Source organism: Plecotus auritus (assembly GCF_963455305.1).
Source record: "Plecotus auritus genome assembly, chromosome: 5".
Lineage (NCBI taxonomy): Eukaryota > Metazoa > Chordata > Mammalia > Chiroptera > Vespertilionidae > Plecotus > Plecotus auritus.
In genome coordinates, this window is record NC_137776.1 from 26,715,751 (window position 1) to 26,735,345 (window position 19,595).

Genomic DNA, 19,595 nt, shown 5'->3' on the forward strand with positions numbered 1-19,595 from the left:
GGCCTGATCGCCCTTACCTTGCCCCCCTGGCAGCCTGATCGCCCCTAACCGCCTCTGCCTCAGCCCCCAGTCTGGCCTCTCTTTGTGGGAGGTGACCTGGCGGATTAGGGGAAGGCACCACCCCCATTACCCCACTGCTGCTGCCACTGCCGGCCTGAGCCTCAGCCCTTCACAGCTGCCCTCAGCTGCCTGAGCCTTGGCCCTCACAGCCACTGCAGCTTTGTCTGGAAGGACATCCGGAAGACGTCCACTCTAATTAGCATATTACCCTTTTATTAGTATAGATTGTATGTGTATTTGTATATAAATATAAAACATTTAAACATGCATGCATACACATGTACCATAAACATAATACAATTATAACAGTTCTAATATAATAATATATACATTATCCTATCTAATAAAGAGGGAATATGCTAATTGACCATCACGCCCTCACAAAGATGGCGGCACCCACAGCCAATAAGGAGGGAATATGCTAATTGACTGCCACGCCCTAAAGATGGTAGTGCCCACAGCCACAAGATGGCGGTGCCCAGTCCCCTCAGTCCTGCCGGGGTGGCAGGTGGGTCCGGCCGCTCCATGTGCCTGCCTCTAGAGTCCCTCAGTCCCCTCAGCCCCCCAGCCGCCCAGGGCCAGCCCGAGGCGCAGGCAAGCCTCAGATAGTGGCTGCCCAGCCACCCAGGGTCGCCCGAGGCTCCAGGTAACCAGGGCCGGCCGAGGCTTGTACTGCCGGCAGTGGCAGCTGCAGAGGTGTGATGGGGGCGTCGCCTTCCCCTGATCGCTGGGTTGCCTCCCACCCCTGAGGGCTCCTGGACTGTGAGAGGGGGCAGGCCGGGCTAAGGGACCGCCCTCCAGTGCATGAATTTTCATGCACTGGGCTTCTAGTGTATTATATATACATATATAATATATCAATATATATGTAATAGGACACTCTCCTTCTTAAAAAGAGAAATGTATTGAATTATGTGGATGAAGGGTCTAGGGATTCAGGCATGGATCCAGATGCTCACATGATATCCTGAGAACTCAGTCTTACTCCTTCTCTCTGATCTTCTCCCCATTGTGTTGACTTCACTCTCCGACCCCCTTCATGGTAGTAAGATGGGCACCAGCAGCTGAAGACACACATCCTACCAGGTCAGCTTCCCAGAGGAAAAAGATCTGCTCTTTTTCCTGGGATTGGGCCTCACTGAACTGACTTGGATCATGTGTCCACCCCTGAACATATCACTATGGTCAAGAGGTTGGAATATGCTGACTGGCCTGGCCTGGGTTGTGTGGCTGAATGTCCCCTCCCAGAGCTGGGGATATTGTTGGGTTGGCTGGTTTGTCTGAACCACATGGACAGAAAACAAAGGATAGTAGTTCCCAAAGGAGAAACAGGGTGAATGAGTTCTGGAAAGACACAAACAGTTATTTACCAAAATAACATTAACATTTGACTTTTAACCAAGGAATCAGAAAATAAATGAGGAATGGAAAAACCAGGGGAATATAAAGAATATGTTTTATTCTGAGCATGGTCAGTAGTTTATAATCTTGGCAATGCATCTGAAAAATCTAGGTAGCAAAAAACCCCCACAAAAACAGATTTCTGCACCTGACCCCAGATTAACTGATAAATGAGTCTGAGAGTGGTATCCAGGATTCTGTATATTTTTAAATCACCTCATGCAATTGATTTGCAGTTTATCCATAGACTTACTTTGTTAACCACTAAACTGGGTTGCATTACAGTGCATTAAACTAAGCTGCCATAGGAAAGATCTCAAATTATAGAGGCTTAAATAAGAAGTTAATTTTTTTTCCTCACATGATAGTCTGGAGGTAAACTGACCAAGATGGGTGTGTTCTTTCAAAGACCCATGTCCCTTCTATCTGGTTGCTCCACCATCCTCTAGGACAGTGGTGAGCAAACTGCGGCTCGCGAGCTACATGCAGCTCTTTGGACCCTTGAGTGTGGCTCTTCCACAAAATACCACGGCCTGGGCGAGTCTATTTTGAAGAAGTGGCGTTAGGAGAAGTTTAAGTTTAAAAAATTTGGCTCTCAAAAGAAATTTCAATTGTTGTACTGTTGATATTTGGCTCTGTTGACTAATGAGTTTGCCGACCACTGCCCTAGGAGGATACACAGTTGGAGCTGCCTGCGGCTACATTCACATTCCAGCCCATGGGAAAAACAAAAGGGCTGAGAAGCACTGAGTTGTATGTTAAGGCCAAGGCTCAGAAGTACACACATCACGTACACTTTCATTCTATCGGCCTGAACTTAGTCACAGGGCTACAAGGGAGGCTGGAAAGTATAGGCAGAGAGCCTTTACTGCTATGCGCTTACAGGCCTAAAAGAAAACACTGGTAACTGAAAATCCCTGAGAAGCCCCAACTGGGCAAAACTCAGAATAGGGATAAGCCTGTTAGGTTGTGCCTAAATTCTCACAGTACGGGGCTCAACTCCATGACATGATATTTTGTTGGTATACGTGGAGAAAGGCTGATTTCAAGTGTAAAAGACAGTGACGTACAGGGGTATCGAATGATCAGAAAGAAGCTGTCCTCCTCCCAGGTCCTTTAGCTTTGGCATGCTCCCAAACCAATTATTATACGGGAAATAAAGTTCACTTCTTAACTGCAGTCTCTCTCTCTCTCTCTCTCTCTTTTTTTTTTTTTTCTTACTTTTTAACTTTTATTATGCATTACATAATACACTGCATAACCTTCTAACAGGGGTAGATGAGCAAAACTGAGTTATTTTTCATTAATCAGGAAGTGCTTCCTTAATCGATATTCTCCAAACCCTTTGACCCATAGTAACAATTAACTCCAGAGACTCGCTTATCTCTTTCCATCAAAGACCACTGATATGAATAACAGGCAACCCTTTTTTCCTTGCCCCCGTTGCTGAACCTGTGAATGTGAGCGGTGGCAATTCCGGGGATGAGCAAGCACACGCCCATGACAGCGAGCCCGGGGAGAATCTCGAACCACATCGCGGCAAGGTTACCAAGGCCAGAAAAATACCTCCAGGTCCTTAAAAGTGGCCGACTTCGATCCTTTCCCCTCATTTTTTTTTTTTTTTTAAAGAAAAGATAATAGTGTGCTCCAATTGGCATAGCCATTTGGTGCAGAGTCAGAATTTGGACCTCGGTCTCCAGACTCACCCCACTGTGAGAGAGGAGGCATGCTCATTATTCCCAGCTCTCCCTTCTCACTTCCCACTTCCCTCTGCGTCTGCTGGACAATGATGAACTTTCAGTGCTGAGGGCGATGGGAGGAGAAAGCCAGTGGGGTGATGTGAGGGAAGGATGGTTTGGCAACCACAGAGCTAAAAGCCGAGAGAATGAGGGTGGTTCGGCCAACTCAAATCTCTTTATTCGTGGTCTGTGGAGATGTGACAAGACCCGAGAAACCAGAACAGAAGACAGTGGCCGCATTGTTCTGCTGGACCGAGGCCCGAATGTACTTCCTTCACCATTTGTTTCTTTGGCCTCCTGAACTCCACTAGATGGCATTGTGCTAGGCCCCTGTGCCAGGGCTTATGGTGAGAAAATGAGGGGGGGGGGGGGAATTTGCGTGGGAGCAGGCTGGGCTTGACCCAGGCGTGGGTGGCATTTCTGCTTGTTTCCTTAACTTCTGGACTGATTGTCTGAAACTCCACCGATTGTCTGAAACGACGTTGTATTTCCACTAAAATTAAAAAAAAAAATGCCCTGTGGTTAAATTATTTGGGTGCTTTTAAGGAAATTGCTGGTTTTTCCTTATAATTTATATGTTTTTTGTTGCCTGAAGACTTAAACAGTTTCCATAAACTGTAGAAGTTATTTTCTGAAGCTTTGTAAAGTCAGAACATACAGGGTGAAACAAAAGTAGTTTTATAGTTGTTTGTAAGGGAAATAATGCAATAATTAATCTATCTTATATAATAAAAGGCTAATATGCAAATTGACCGAATGGCAGAATGACCAGTTGCTATGATGCACACTGACCACCAGGGGGCAGATGCTCAATGTAAGAGCTGCCCCCTGGTGGTCAGTGTGCTCCCACAGGGGGAGCGCCGCTTAGCCAGAAGCTGGGCTCACAGCTGGTGAGCACAGTGGTGGTGGCGGGAGCCTCTCCCACCTCCGTGGCAGTGCTGAGGTTGCCCGAGAATTCCCGGATTGCGAGAGGGCACAGGTCAGGCTGAGGGACCCCACTGGTGCATGAAACTGTGCACCGGGCCTCTAGTAAATAATAATAGAATAAATTGTTTCACATACTTGCAACTATAAATCTACTTTTCCCTCACCCTGTATTTTCCTGCTTTCCTTCCTCCCAGCAGGTGTGACTTCACACCTCTGGAACTTCATGACACATGGTATCATCTAATGGTGTTACTAAGATATACCCTTCATCATAATGATTTAACATGTCTTATTTCTTCATTTTTATCTTTTGAGGTCAGGGATAAGTGTCGTTTATTCAGATAAACGACATTTATCTGAATGTCGTTCTCATTCCTAATGGCGTATAGTATAGTGCCAATGAATGAAAACAATCAGTCAATCATTCTTGTTAACTGATGAAACAATGAAGAAGCGATGTATTGTTTCATACAGAACCTGATAAATCAACAAACAAAATGCTGTTTCATTATTGTTAACTGGTAGAGGCAGAATGAAGAAACAATATATTGTTTCAGAGGGAACTTTAGGCCCTTCATTTAGTAAACAGACAATCTTCTATTAACATATCAATTATTTTTCATGAATGTTTCTGACTGAACCTGGAATTAGGGCACCTGGACTGTAATCCCAGCTCTGTGACCAGCAAACTGTGGAAATGTGGCCAAGTCCCTCGAGCCTCTGAATATCAGTTCCTCCCCTGTACAATGAAGGGATTGAAGTCAGTAATAGGTCATCACCAAAGTTCCTTCCAGCCTCAGCAGCCACCCAGTGTGGGCCTCTCTGTGCCATCTCAATGCCTTGGGCCCAGTGCACCTCGGGAAATGCCTGTGAGTTTCAAAGGGAGGGAGTTAGTGAAGTGGTTTGACTTCAACATTGTTTATTTTGCAAACTCTTTCTTTATGGATAATAAATTAAATCTCAGCCAAGCCCCTCTTTATATTAGTGCAAATTTCAAGGTGGCAGGTTCCAAGTTATTGACATTATATTTAACGTGGAGTGCTTGTCACTTTTACATCTCTCATACCTACTCCATGAATTAGAGATTTATTTATTTATTTTTTTTAGATAAAAGGGATATTTAGAGATAGTTTTATTCAGTCATTCAGAACCTGGGTTTTGAGGGTTTCATGTACACCTAAAATGGGGCCCTCAGAATCCTGTCACTCTTTATTGCTTTTCTCTACCTTCTCTTTATTAAAAGCACTATCACTACTTGAAACTTTTATCAAGTCTGTGTCTGTGCTCTCCATTTCTGCACACGCGCACATACAGGCGCCACTAGACTATAAAGCTCCAGGAGGGCAGCACCTCACCCTGTGTTAGTCATCCCTGCACCCCAGTGTCCTCAGAAGAGGGCCTGGCACTCAGTAGTTGCTCAATAAACATTTGCTGACTGAATACATGTGTAAACCAAAGTAAGTGAATTATTTTGGAACCAATCTCAATTCAATATCCCATCCCCCAAATCCATAAATACAATTCCAAAATACATTAAAATACGTAATTTTTGAAGATTCTATAATATGTAGCAAAATGATGTGTAAATATATCCTAAATATACATTAAACTTCCTAAAAATCATCTTTGTTCATTCATCTCTCCCACATCTTATACAAGGCAAGTGTCTTGAACTTTCTTTTCTCATTCTTTCTGAAACGGCTCCCTTGTCTTCCTCATTTCTTCTCTCCTTGTCTGCCCCAAGACCTATTCTTGTTTTTTAAAAATTGAGGTATAGCCCGGCCAGCATGGCTCAGTGGTTGAGCATTGGCTTATAAACCTGGAGGTCATAGTTTGATTCCTGGTCAGGGCACATGCCGAGGTTGCAGGCTTGATCTCCAGTGTGGGGTGTGTAGGAGGCAGCCGATCAATGCTTCTCTCTCATCATTGATATTTCTATCTTTCTCTCCCTCTCCCCTTCCTCTCTGAAATAAATAAAAAAATATTTTTAAAAATTGAGGTATAATTCTCATACTATAAAATTCACCGCTTACAGGGTACAATTCAGTGGGTTTTAGCACATTCACAAGGTTGTGCAACAATCACTACTAACTCCAGAACATTTTCATCAACCCATAAAGCAACTGGTACCCATTAGCAGCCACTCCCATTATCCCTTTTGTCACCTTCTGGCAACCACTAATGTACTGTCTATCTCCAAGGATTTGCCTCTTCTGGACATTTTACACAAATAGAATCATATGATATGCAGCCTTTTGTGTCTGGCATCTTCCTCTTAGCATAATGTCTTCAAAGTTCATTTATATTGTAGCAAGTATCACTACTTCATTCCTTTTATTTTATTTATTTATTTATTTATTTATTTTTTTTATATTTTATTGATATTTTACAGAGAGGAAGGGAGAGGGATAGAGAGCTAGAAACATCGATGAGAGAGAAACATCGATCAGCTGCCTCCTGCACACCTCCCACTGGAGATGTGCCCGCAACCAAGGTACATGCCCTTGACCGGAATCGAACCCGGGACCCTTCAGTCCGCAGGCCGACGCTCTTTCCACTGAGCCAAACCGGTTTCGGCTACTTCATTCCTTTTAAATGGCTGAATAATATCCCATCATATGAATATACCATATTTTGTTTATTCATGAGTTGATGGAAATTTGGGTTGTTTCCAGTTTTTGGCTATTATGAATAATGTTGCTATAAATATTCATGTACAAGTTTTTCTGTGAACATGTGTTTCCAGTTCTTTAGGTATATACCCAAGAGTGGAACTGCTAGTCATATGATAACTCTATGTTTAACTTTATGAAGAACTTCCAAGTTGTTTTCCACAGCTACTGAAACATTTTTACAGTTTTACCATCAATATATGAGGCTTCCATTTTCTCCATATCCTTGCCAACAGTTGCTGGTATCCAACTTTTTTATTATAGCCATCCTGATGGGTATAAAGTGGTATCTCATTGCATTTTTTATTTGCATTTCCTTAATGACTAACAAGACTAATGATATTGAGCTAACTGATCATTTCTAAACCTTTGTTGGAAATATGTCTAGTTGAGTCTTTTGCTCATTATTAAATTGGCTTATTTGTCTTTTTATTGTTGAACTGTATGAGTTCTTCATCTCTTCCTCATCTCTACAAGTCCCTTGTCAGACATATGATTTGCAAATGTTTCCTCCCACTCTGTGGGTTTTCACTTTCCCGATGATGTCCTTGGAAACACAAAAGTTTTTAATTTTGATGAAGTACATTTTATCTACCCCAGATCTATTCTTACTTACCTTCTACATTAGCATCCTGACCCTTTGGTAAATCAATCTAGCCTCTCTTGTTACTTCCAATTCTCCTTTCTGCACATTACCCTGAACCGTATAACAAAGGCTCTGAGAAAGTAGAACAACATCTTCTTTAGAATGTGAAATGAGGAGGAAAGACTGTGACTCCTGTATTTTCATATCATTGTCCCTTTCAGATATACAAAAATACTTAGGCACCATGTGCATTTTTCTGGGGGTATGGGTCTGCAGATTTATTTCATCAGATTTTCAAAGCTATCTTTCTTGCCAAGAATATTAAGAAACATGCATCTAGCCTCATTCTTCTCTTTTATAGGAAAACATGACCCAGAGCTGTTGAGTTGAAAAGGAAAATGGCGAGTGGTGGGGGGGGGGCTTGCAACCTAGTTCAGTATCTGGTTAAAACTGTAGTCTTACTTCCCCACTCTGACTGACTTGGGCGGAGCTGCAGAGCCTAACTCAGCCATGGGCAAACTACGGCCCGCGGGCTGGATCCGGGCCCTTCGGCTGTTCTATCCGGCCCGTGGAGCCGAAAGAGCCGAGGGTTCTCTTGCTCTCCCTTTCGCTCCTTCACCAGCAGCAGTGTTAACATGGCAACGTTGGGAAACACGGCCGCAGCTCCTTCTTCTGAGTGGGGGATTTATATCCGCCCATTCAGTAGAAGGAACAACCTCTCAATCTTCCAGAGGCTCCTTGTAATGCCCGCGGACGCGTCCCCCGACATCACCCTGGGAATGCGTAGACACGTTATCGTGGTGATGTAGGGAGACACGCCCCTGGAGAGCACAGTATCAGAGCATTAGCTAAAAAGGAGACCAACAACACTGTTCCCACTGAAGTTGATGTTTTAAAGACCAAAAACCTTTCAACCCAGTCTACATTGCCATCTACATCTATGTCCCGGGCATAATTTGGAAGGTGCACTAAAGAAAATGTTTAATTTACTGTTTACACATTTTGTTCTTTTCTATTTGTTTTAGTTTTAAATTATTTTATTATATTTAAGTTTAATTTGAAAGGCTTTTGTACCTTTCCTTTGTTAGGCAATTTTATTTTGCCTTTGCCATCTTCAATATAAGGTATGTTATTGTGCTATGATTCTTCCATTTTCTGAAGTTTCAAATTATAATAATTAGTGTTTACATTCTTCTTGTTAAAATGTTTGAAATGAATAAAACTATTGAAATAAAAAAAAAAGACCGTACCCTTTTATGTAATGATGTTTACTTTGAATTTATATTAGTTCACACAAACACTCCATCCATGCTTTTGTTCCGGCCCTTCAGTCCAGTTTAAGAACCCATTGTGGCCCTCGAGTCAAAAAGTTTGCCCACCCCTGGCCTAACCCCAGGGCCCCGCCACAGCTGACTTGGGCAGAGCTGCGGAGCTGCGGAGCATGCCCCCAAGGTCCTGCCAAGACTGACTTGGGCGGAGCTGCAGGGACCCTCAGGGGCCGCCACAGGAGGAGATATATAGGTCAGAGCCTCCCCACAAGTTCAGTTCAGGCTTTGGATCCGGAATTCCCCTGGACTAGCAGATCTGCAAAATAAAGGTTAAACTTTCCTCCCTCAGACTGCTGACTGATCATTCTCCCGTGCATTCTGCCACAACAGAGTGACTTGGCTAAGGTCACCCAGCTCATTAGTGACAGTTCTACAGACACTCAGATTGCCTTATCCTCCCCCCTTTTCCCCCATCACCATTATCCAGTGTACCATGTTGCCTATAGAATTTCCATATTCAGGTAAACTCCTCTTGGAGCAGCATATGAATCCAGCACTAACATTTTACCAAATATATATATATATATATTTTGTCACAGACTAAGGCCAGACAAGATGCACCTGGAAGGGTGTGTGGGAGCTGGGGAACAGGGCAGGTCTTGGGGTACAGAGGCAGCGGTCCTGAGGTTCCCCTGAGGAAAGTCACAGAATGGAAGGTGGGGAGGGTGGTGAAGATAAAAGCTACATCACCACTTTGCCTGGGTCTCCTGCAAACAAACTGCAGATTTACATCATGGATGTGCCTATGTGGAGAAGTGGACGAGGAATCAGAGAAACTGGAACTCACTTAGCAAGGAGGAGGGTGGCAAGAAAGATGGGGCAATTGATAACTCCAACTATGCTTCATCTAGGCAATTAAAGAAATGTATCTGAGTGCTACTTTGAAAAAAGAGACTTTTTAGAAACTTTCTGGTCTATTTTTCACTTCTGAACTTTTTCTTTAAGTCAGCAAAGAAATTTCTAAATGGGCATGAAGATTAATACTTTGGCTAAAAGTTCTGGTTAGCTTAATTACTGATATTGTACCAGTATTAATGTCCTATGTTGGTAATGGTACTATGTTTATGTACCATGTTAATGTAAGTCCAAGCTGGGCAAAGGAGCTGAGGAAATTCTATACCTTTTGGGTAACTTTTCTGTAAATCTAAAATTATCTCAAAATTAAAAAGATAAAACATTTGTCTCTGTTTTTCATTTTTGCCTTTCCAGAAATTTATTTTTTAGCTATACATTCTTTATGGGATCATAATACACAATATGAACTAACTAGTGATCTGGTGCACAGATTTGTGCATATTGAAAGGAAATTAATTAGAAGGTGGCCTGCAGGGCGAGACTGGGTGAGATGGACCAGACACGCCCTGGAGCCAACCTCCCTCGGTCCCTCTCTGGCTGGCCACACCTGGGGCAGCTCCGAGGCTTGAAGGGCATCTGTAGAGTGAGCGGGGTCCCTCTGGCAGGTGGGGTCCCTTGGCCTGGCCTGTGGGGATTGGGCTGAAACCAGCTCTCTGACATTCCCTGAGGGGTCCTGGATTGTGAGAGAGCAGTTCACCACAGCTCGGCAGCTCCTGCGTTGAGCATCTGCCCCCTGGTGGTCAGTGCGCATCATAGCTACCGGTCAGACGGTTGGTTGGTTGGAAGGTTGCTTAGCCTTTTATATATGCAGATAATTACACATACCGCATCTTATTGAATTTACATGTTCATTTTATTTTTATTTTGAGTAGGTATTATATTTTTAACATTAAAAAATTTTAAATACTAGAGGCCAGATGCACGAAATTCACAGAGGGGGCTCAGCCCTCGTAGCCCTGGCTTTGTCCAGAAGGTCATCCGGAAGGTTGTTTGGCTGTCTGGTCTAATTAGCATATTACACTTTTATTATTATAGACTAAAAGCTATGCAGTGAAAACATTATCTTTACTTTTAGCCACCCACCCACCTAGTTCTTCCCCTCAGGAACAGTCAGAGGGGAATTGCAGTCCTTCAAGCCAGTTCTCTGAACTTAGATCAAGTGGAATTTCTGGACTCTGTACTTGAATTCTAACTTGTGAATGCTTTGTTTAATGTGATATATGCCCAGGTGTGGGCTTCCCAATGTTTTTAGTCTCATTAGCCATGGAGGTAACAGGTCTCACCTCTTTTCCTCAGCTAGACTATTAACACACACACACAAATACACACACATGCATATGCACACACACACACACACACACACAACATTCCTCTTTTCCGCTCACATCTTCAACACAACTTCCACTCAGTCTAACACTGACAAAGAGCAGTGAGAAAAACTAGAGCAGCTTCACAAAACCCTGCATTGTTTTGGAATCAGGAAAAGTAGCACATTCGTTAATTTGATGTGTAGTTGCATGTGTTGTTTCAATTCTTTAATGTGTTAAAATTTCTATACCTTAAAAGAGTAAGGTCAGAATTTTATAACCACGTATAACAAAGGCCCACAAGGATGGGCTAGATTTCCTGTTAAATACAAATTTGAAGAGGACAATAATCAGTTGAAACAACCAATAAAAGGTTAAAGAAATTTTATTCATCAGAATTTCTCTTGGGAAAGCACTTTATTTATGGGAAAGAAATATTTTGATAAGTAACTTGGGCTGGAAGGATGGGAACCCAAGGACATGATTAACTAGTAGTATTAGTAATAATTATAATAATAGTAATAATGACTAGTAATAGTAAACTGCCTTCTATGGAGCCTGAATCCTGTTAACAGGAGGCCATTGGTTTAGCTGATCTATGAACTGGCTGTGTGGTGCCACTTTGAGAGTAGGAGGAAAGCAGATCTCTGCATAATTGAGAGAAGACCCTTTTAGGCTGGGCACTGCTGAAGGAAGACAAGAGAGGGAAAACAATTCTTAGACATAGTACATCAAAAAGCAGACAGAAATAAATATCTAATTTTGCTGTAGTGTGTATGATTGTAAAGTCTAAGTCAAGATTTTCCACCCTTGCCGAAACCGGTTTGGCTCAGTGGATAGAGCGTCGGCCTGCGGACTGAAAAGTCCCGGGTTCGATTCCGGTCAAGGGCATGTACCTTGGTTGCGGGCACATCCCCGGTGGGAGGTGTGCAGGAGGCAGCTGATCAATGTTTCTCTCTCATCGATGTTTCTAGCTCTCTATCTCTCTCCCTTCCTCTCTGTGAAATATCAATAAAATATATTTAAAAAAAAAAAAAGATTTTCCACCCTCAGCACATCAACAGGTTAGGCCAGATAATTCTTTGTCCATGGAGCTGTCCTGTGCATTGTAGGATGTTTGGCAGCATTGCTGGCCACTAACCCACTAGATGCCAGTAGCATCTGCCTCCTTCCCGCAGGTCTGACAGCCAAAGATATCTCCAGATATTGTCAAATGTCCCCTTGGGAGAAAAAGCACCACTGGTTGAAAATGATGGTGTTATATCTTTAGTAAAGTCTACTTTGCTTGGGAAGGCAGTGGAGGAGGCTGAGGGGATAGACCAAGTCTACTCCTAAGATGAATGTTCTTATAATAGAAAAGAGGAAGTGACTTCAGCTTACTTTTCTGGAACACTTTACTCCTGTACTAACATTATAGACCTGAGCCAGGGTCTGCACACATTCAAGTTTCTACTAAACAGTCTGATACATATTGCAAACATAGGATGAGACAGAGTTCAATCTTAGAAGGATTCCTAGTTCCTTTGTGCCCCTTGTCAACATTGAACCTTCCTTAACTATATAGCATGTTGCCTTATACTTCAATACTTGCATATATCTATTTCTTTGTAGCCTGCAGGCTCTTTTTATTATTACTGCTGCCCAACACAACATCTATAATATTCTAAGGCTAAAGTCAAACACTGGGAGCCCACAGGCGTTACTTGGCCTGCAGTTATATTTTATTTATCCCTTTCAAACATTGAGAATGTTCACACTTAAATGCAGAGTGACGGCTTTCCTGAAAGAATCAGAAGGTGATTCAATGGTAGACTGGCACTGCCACATGGCCACTCTTCCTGGAGCTGAGAATCAGCTTCCTCTTCAGAAGAGGTGCGTACTCACCAGTTTGCAGAGTTCCCTGTATCCTCTTGTATTGCTGACACCCCTTCTCTTGTCTGTTACTGGCCCAGGCCTGAGGTATGTGAATTTTCAAGCCCAGTACAAGTATCCCAAAATGTTTACAAAATTGGTCTTTGGTTTCACATTAGGTATCTTAATATTGTATGGTGTAAAAGAAAGAAAGAACGACAGCCACATAGCAATCTGAAAAAAGGTGAATTTTTTGTTTGCCTGACCAGGAAGAGCTGCATCACTCAGGTGCTAAGTCAGCAGGTCTTTCTGAACAGACATTTAAAGGGTTAGACATATGTCGAAAAGATAATACAGTTGACCCTGAACAACATGGGTTTGAACTGTGTTGGTCCACTTATATATCGTTTTTTTTTTCCCAATAAATACTCAAAATGTATTTTCTCTTTCTTATGATTTTTAAAATAATATATTTTCTCTTGCTTACTTTATTATAAGAATACAGTATGTAATACATATAACATACAAAGTACTATGTATTTGTTAAATTTTTATTGATTGATTTAGATAGAGGGAAAAGGAGAGAGAGTGAGAGAGAGAGAGAGAGAGAGAGAGAGGAAACATCGATTTGTTGTTCCACCCATCTGTGCATTCATTGGTTGATTCTTGTGTGTGTGCTGGAGATTGAACCCACAGCCTTGGCATATCAGGAAGACACTCTAACCAACTGAGCAACCCAGCCAGGGCCAAAGTGCTATGTATTGATTGACTGCTTATGTTATCACTAAGGCTTTGGGTCAAGAGTAGGCTATTAGTAGTTGAGTTACACATGGATTTTTGACTATGCAAGGGGTCCACAGCCCTAACCACTGTGTTGTTCAAGAGTCCACTGTACATCCAATATATACCAGTACTGAGTACAGTAAGTCTGATGGCACAGGAGGTGAACTATAACCTCCTCTTTGCAGTTGGTCATTGCCCAAGAGCAGGACCAGAGTGCTGGATGAGAACCACGAAGGGCTATGTAAGGCTCAATCAGCTTAGGGCCACACACATCTGTGTGTGCATGAGGATGGGTAGAAAGTTTTCTTTTTTAAACAGAAATAGTAGTTAATAATAATAACTATTATTTAGTCAGGTGGCTATCTGGATGACTTAGACAATAGGTCTCCCAGGGTTTAGTTTGATCTTCAATTCTGGTACTTTCTTTCTGGATCATTAAGAGCATCTTAGTGATGTTAGCTATAGGCCATTCAGTGTATCCGAGTTTGGCTCTTTGAGTTTCTCAGCCCTTCTCTCTTTGCACCTCTAGGGACTCTACCAGGTCCTTGAATTCCCCAAGCACAACACTAATGCATTGTACCGAGTGAATTTTCACAGCTTCCAGCCCAAAACAAAATTAGGCCAGGCTGGATATTTCCTGAAACAGGACTTCCATTTTCTCCAGCCAATGTGATAAATCAGTCACTCTCATGGCTACGAACAGTGCTAGTTAAACTCAAGTGAAGAAGTTACACCAAACCAGTTTGACAACTGTTAGTTGACTAGATTCAGTCTATTTATCTTATTTGTATGTTTTCTAAAAATCATTAAAAAAAATAAAACTTGTAAAGCAATAGTAAAATTTGAGTAAGCAAATGGTTTTTACTTACTTTAAAAAATGAGATCAAATGCATTTATTGAACTTTGAAGCTTTTTAAATCTATAATAATAAAAGCGCAATATGCTAATTAGACCGGATAGCCGAATGACCTTCCAGACAAAGCCAGGGCTGCGAGGGCTGAGCCCCCTGCACGAATTTCGTGCATCAGGCTCCAGTCTTTACATAAAACAAAATGTTTGCTTCAAATTAATATATAGGCCAGTATTCCCAAAGAGTGATATAAAAAGCACTGGTTTATGGAACTGTTGATTGATCCACTGTTAATCATCAGAAAGCTGCAAACTAAATTCTCTCCTTAGAAATTCTGAGTATATGGCCATAGTGTAAAGGTTCTGAGGAGCCCCGTAATGAAAGAGAAACCTTTTCATTTTTTTCTAGTGCTCAGAATCATGTATGTTGCTATGGCATTTGCTCTGGACCCATAAAATATTTCATTTCATTTCAGCACTATCTTTTCATTGTCATCAAAACTAATATTGATCAATATAGAACTAAAAATGCTGCAATTATTAAAATTTTAAAACTTCCTGTGTGTTATCATTTTACACATTAGGAAACTGGGGCTATTAAAAGGATAGAAAAATTCCTACCTGAGATGTTATTTGCTAAAGCTCTTTGTCTGCAATCCCAGGAGCTGCCACCAGGTGGTGGTGAGCAAGTTCGGATACTTAGGCTCATTTCCCAGTGTGAGGGTCAAATAGTCTAAAAAGTTCTTTTAATTTAACAGGAAGCAAGGGAGGGAGGCAAGGAGGGAGGATAACCACCAGCTTCCCCTTGCCCTGGACCCATTCTGTAAGCTTCTACGTGGATCCTCAGAGGGTCCCAGTGAGACTGAGCCCACATGCCTCTAGAGAAAATATTCACTTACATTCCACTTATTTTATTGGTCGTTCCTGCATCCCTTCTCCTTTCCTGCTCCCTCATTGGTACTTACTAAGAACACCTCTCCCTAAAATGACTTGTCCTACGCTGTCTTAGGGTCTGGATTGCAGGAACCCAAACTAAGACACTAGTACAATTTAACTCACTGATATCTTTTCAGCCTTATTAGATACTATATTAATATTAGAATTCAGGCAATGGAACTTATACCCAGGCTGGTTTGTTCACACACACACACACACACACACACACACACACACAAAAAAAAAAAAAAAAAAAAAACAACAAAAAAACAAAAAAAAAACCCTGTGCTTGTTCTTGACCCTGCTAGCTCTAAGCCTGGCAAAACAATAAGTACACAAGCTGACTTGCTAGTTGCAAATCTTAATTTGAGTTTTGCCTCTGTCTATTCACTTAACTTGATGGATATTTTTAGAAGTCCCTTTCTTTCTAGGTCTCACTATAGCTAAAAACAAGAAAGAACTAAATTGCACACTAACATAGTAACCATGGTCTTATTCTATGTTTATAATTTTTTTTTACCTAAGCCAATTTTTCCCTCTTTTAATATGTTTTTATTGATTTTTTTAGAGAGAGGGGAAGGGAGGGGAAGAGAGAAACAGAGTTCAGCTGCCTCCTTCATGCCCCCTCCTGGGCATTTGCCCTGACTGGGAATCCAACTGGTGACCTCTTGGTGCATGGCTTGATGCCCAACCAACTGAGTCACACCAGCTGGGCTTTTTTCTTCTTTTTTCTTTTAAGAAGACTATGTTTTGGAGCAGTTTTAGGTTTACAGCAAAATTAAGCAGAAAGTACAGGGAATTCCCATATCCCCCCGGCCCCCATTCATACATGGCCTCCCCCACTATCAAGGCCAAACTGTTTTAAAATTACATATTTTATGTCTTTTTGAAATTTAAAAAATGGGTAACACCTTATATATTTTAAAAGCGATGATATGATGATATTCTTCACACTGCCAACTCTGACTTTAATTTTTTTTCTTCATGGCTTTCCATTCTCAGCTTGTACTCTTCCTATGAAGGCCGGCGGATAAACTCACAGCACTTTGCACTGAGCTAGCAATTAACAGAGGATTTCCCAAAGCAGAAAGCAGAAAAGGTCAATTTTCACCCAACAGTGGGAGTCTGGAAGAGAAGAAAATCACAGCCATCTGTTTTAGCAAAGAAAAGTCATCTAAGAGAAAAATTAAAGTTTAATTGAAGAACAGTGCTAGTTAAACTCAAGGGAAGAACAATTAAAGTTTTTAAAATATATTTTTAGAGAGAGGAAGGGAGAGGGATAGACAGAAACATTGATGAGAGAGAAACATTGATCAGCTGCCTCCTGTACAGTCCCTACTGGGGATCAAGCCTGCAACCTGGGCATGTGCCCTGACCGGGAATCAAACCATGGCCTCCCAGTTCATGGGCCAATGCTAACCACTGAACCCATACCAGCTGGGCAACAATTAAAGTTTTCACCAAATCTTGGAGCCATGTTAAGAAGTGATATGGCAACTTGCTCCAAATAGTAGTTCCTGTGTAAAGGTCAGAGAAATGAGAGGAAAACACATAAATAAATTAACAGCATTTGGATTTATTTCAACATGTATAGTTTAAGGCCCTTGAACTTCTATCAACAAGAATCAGGTGGACTGCTGCTGCTATTGTTAATGCCATCATTTTATAGTGAACCCAGCAAACACCAGTTACCTGCTGTAGGCAGGCACTAAGGGTCGCACCGTCAGAGGGGTGGCTGCCCATGGTTCTTCAGTGACCAGTCCGAGGTCAGTGCTCTGCTGGGTGCCTTTCCGTGTTTCCCCATTTAGTTCTCATAAGACACCAATGAGGACAAATTTCCCCTCCTTTCACAGTTGAGGAAAGTGAGGCTCAGAAAGTAAACAGCTTGTCTAAAAGCATAGGACTTAGGCAGAATTTGAACCTAGCTCTATTTGACCACAAAACCTTTTTCATTCAAGCTCACCTCTTTAATAAAATAATTAATTTGGCAACATGTTTTCCTAGGTAGGGTTCACACTGCTTCACACTTGCTTCAAGAAATTTTTGTTAGACTTCACCTCACTCCACCCCCAGCCCTGCAGGAGGGGACAGGGTCCGTTGAGATCCCACTGTCACTCGCCACATTGCCTACTGAGCACTTGAAATGTATCTAGTTCAACTTGTCATGTGCTGTAAAATACACATAGGGCTTCAAAGACTTGTGATGGGAAAGATGATGTAAAACATCTCATTGTTAAGGTTTTTATGTCAAACATGTATTAAAATAATATTATGGCTAGATGGGATAAAATAAAATATTAATTAAAATGAATTCCAGCTCTTTCTTTCGACTTGTTTAGTGGGGCCCCTAGAGAATTGTAAATTAGCCATGCGGCTCACATTCTATTTCTAAAGGGCAGGGGCTGTGCTTAGATCTCTTCCTTTGTTGCTTTCTCCTTAGATTAAGTTGCTATCACCTGGAGCTGATAGAGGATTTGTGAGGAGGGCTGACAGCTCAGCGGACCCAGATGTGGATGTTACCGAAAACCCTAATGCAAAGGACTTAACCTGGTTAGTCCACTTGAGCTGGAATTTAGTGGCTGGGTCATGAACAGAGTTAAGCCCTTTAGTGAGCTTTGGCTGTTGAAAACGCTGTCTTTTTGAATTATATTTTAAGGAACTTAAAAGAGCATGGGGGGGTGTGAAATAGTCAAGGAACAAAACAAACATATTCTCATTCTGTTTTGTCCAACGATGGCTCAAGTTTGAGGTTTCTAAATCTGTCTTGAATTTACCTGGTGAGCAAGCTGAGAGCTATTTCATTGTTCGCCTCCTGCCATAAAGGAAATGCCCGCAGAGACTGTAGGTCTCTCTTTTCGTGCTGCAGTTGAAAGGGATGGAAAAGTACCTTTGCTTTGGAGAGGCTGAGAGACAGAAAGAAACCCTGCGGGGACTATCATATCACGTTGCCTCCTCCAGCTGGGAGAAAGGAGGCTGGCCCAAGATGGGATTTCAGCCCTGTGGTTAGACAAGCAAACCATCTACCCACGTCATAGAATAATAACAACACAAACGGGGATAGGTAAACCCAGGTCAACTTTGCCCACTCAGCAGCTGGAGACACAGAGGCCCAGGGAGGCTGGGCAGATGTTTGCGGAGGGGGGGGGGGGGGGAGAAGGGGGGCAGGGGCAGGGAGGCAGGGAGCTCTCAAACAGCTGTGTACATTAGAATCACCTGGGGATTGTTAACAGTCCCCATGCCCAAGGCTTCACTACAGGCCAACTAAGTCGTCAATGTTTGGATAGTTTCCAGGGCATTCCAAAATGCAGCCAAGTTTGAGAACAACTAACGTTGCAGACCCTGAGACCTAGAAAAGATCAGAGAAATTTGTTCAACGTGCAAGAGCTAGCAAGTGGCTGAAGTGAGACAAAGCTTTTTTTTTCCTGGATCTTGACTTTGAAACTTCCTCTCCCTTCATTCCCAGTCCACTCTTCTTAGATCACATCACTCTGCATTCCTGTGAGGTGTCCCTCTGCAGATCTCCGCAGCGCCAGCTCCTGGTGTGGACCTCAGCGTCCATGCGACACTTCCCTAGTGAGGCCTGCCCTGAGCACCTGCAGCACCTCCCATGTCACCATCCCCTCACAGCTTGTCTGTCAGGCTCCTGCAGGGTCCCCGTCCCATTGTAGGGGGTCAGTAAGTATCTGTGAACTCAATAAATGTTGAATGGATTCTTAATAGTGACTTTCTCCTGATATTGTCTTCTAAGGGTATCATTGCAGGGGAAATATACTTCCAATTATGTAAGTTGGAGAAAATACGATTTAATTTTGAGAGAGGGATTTTCCAGTTCCACTCCTCTGAGTCATATCTGTTCCGTCACACGAGGCTCATCTGGGTGGCCAATTTAAGTATATGTCAGCTCTAAGAGAGACTCCTAGGCTATTTAAAGGGACAGCATTTTACCCATGATCCAAAAATGGACTTTGATTAGATAATGGAGTGTGATTAGAATAAAGGTATCCCATGACCGAATGGAAATATATGCTACCACTGAAGATCAAATTATAATTGCACTTGCAGTTGAAAGAATTAACAATGGGGCAATTAAAGAAAAGGCTTTCCAAGTGAATAATATTACATATATAAAGTCACGCAGGGGGCAGGCTCCAGGGTTATAGCATTCAATGGATTTGTGAGTCCCCATGTTTATGAATTCTGTAAAATGGTATAAAGTGATCCTGCAGATACACAGAGGTCATGGTCAATTCTCAAGTGCACTAATGGAAAGCTGGGAAAAACGAATCAGCACTTACGTTAGC

The 19,595-nt window shown here is 42.3% G+C and overlaps 1 protein-coding gene across 1 annotated transcript; it reads right to left on the reverse strand.

The window, feature by feature from the left end:
• Positions 1-2,738: 2,738 nt before the first annotated feature.
• On the reverse strand, positions 2,739-3,059 carry LOC308248893 (NADH dehydrogenase [ubiquinone] 1 alpha subcomplex subunit 1-like). Its single transcript, XM_080669343.1, has one exon. The coding sequence runs from the start codon at positions 2,994-2,996 to the stop codon at positions 2,784-2,786; it is 213 nt and encodes a 70-aa protein (XP_080525469.1). The 5' UTR covers positions 2,997-3,059; the 3' UTR covers positions 2,739-2,783.
• Positions 3,060-19,595: the final 16,536 nt, after the last annotated feature.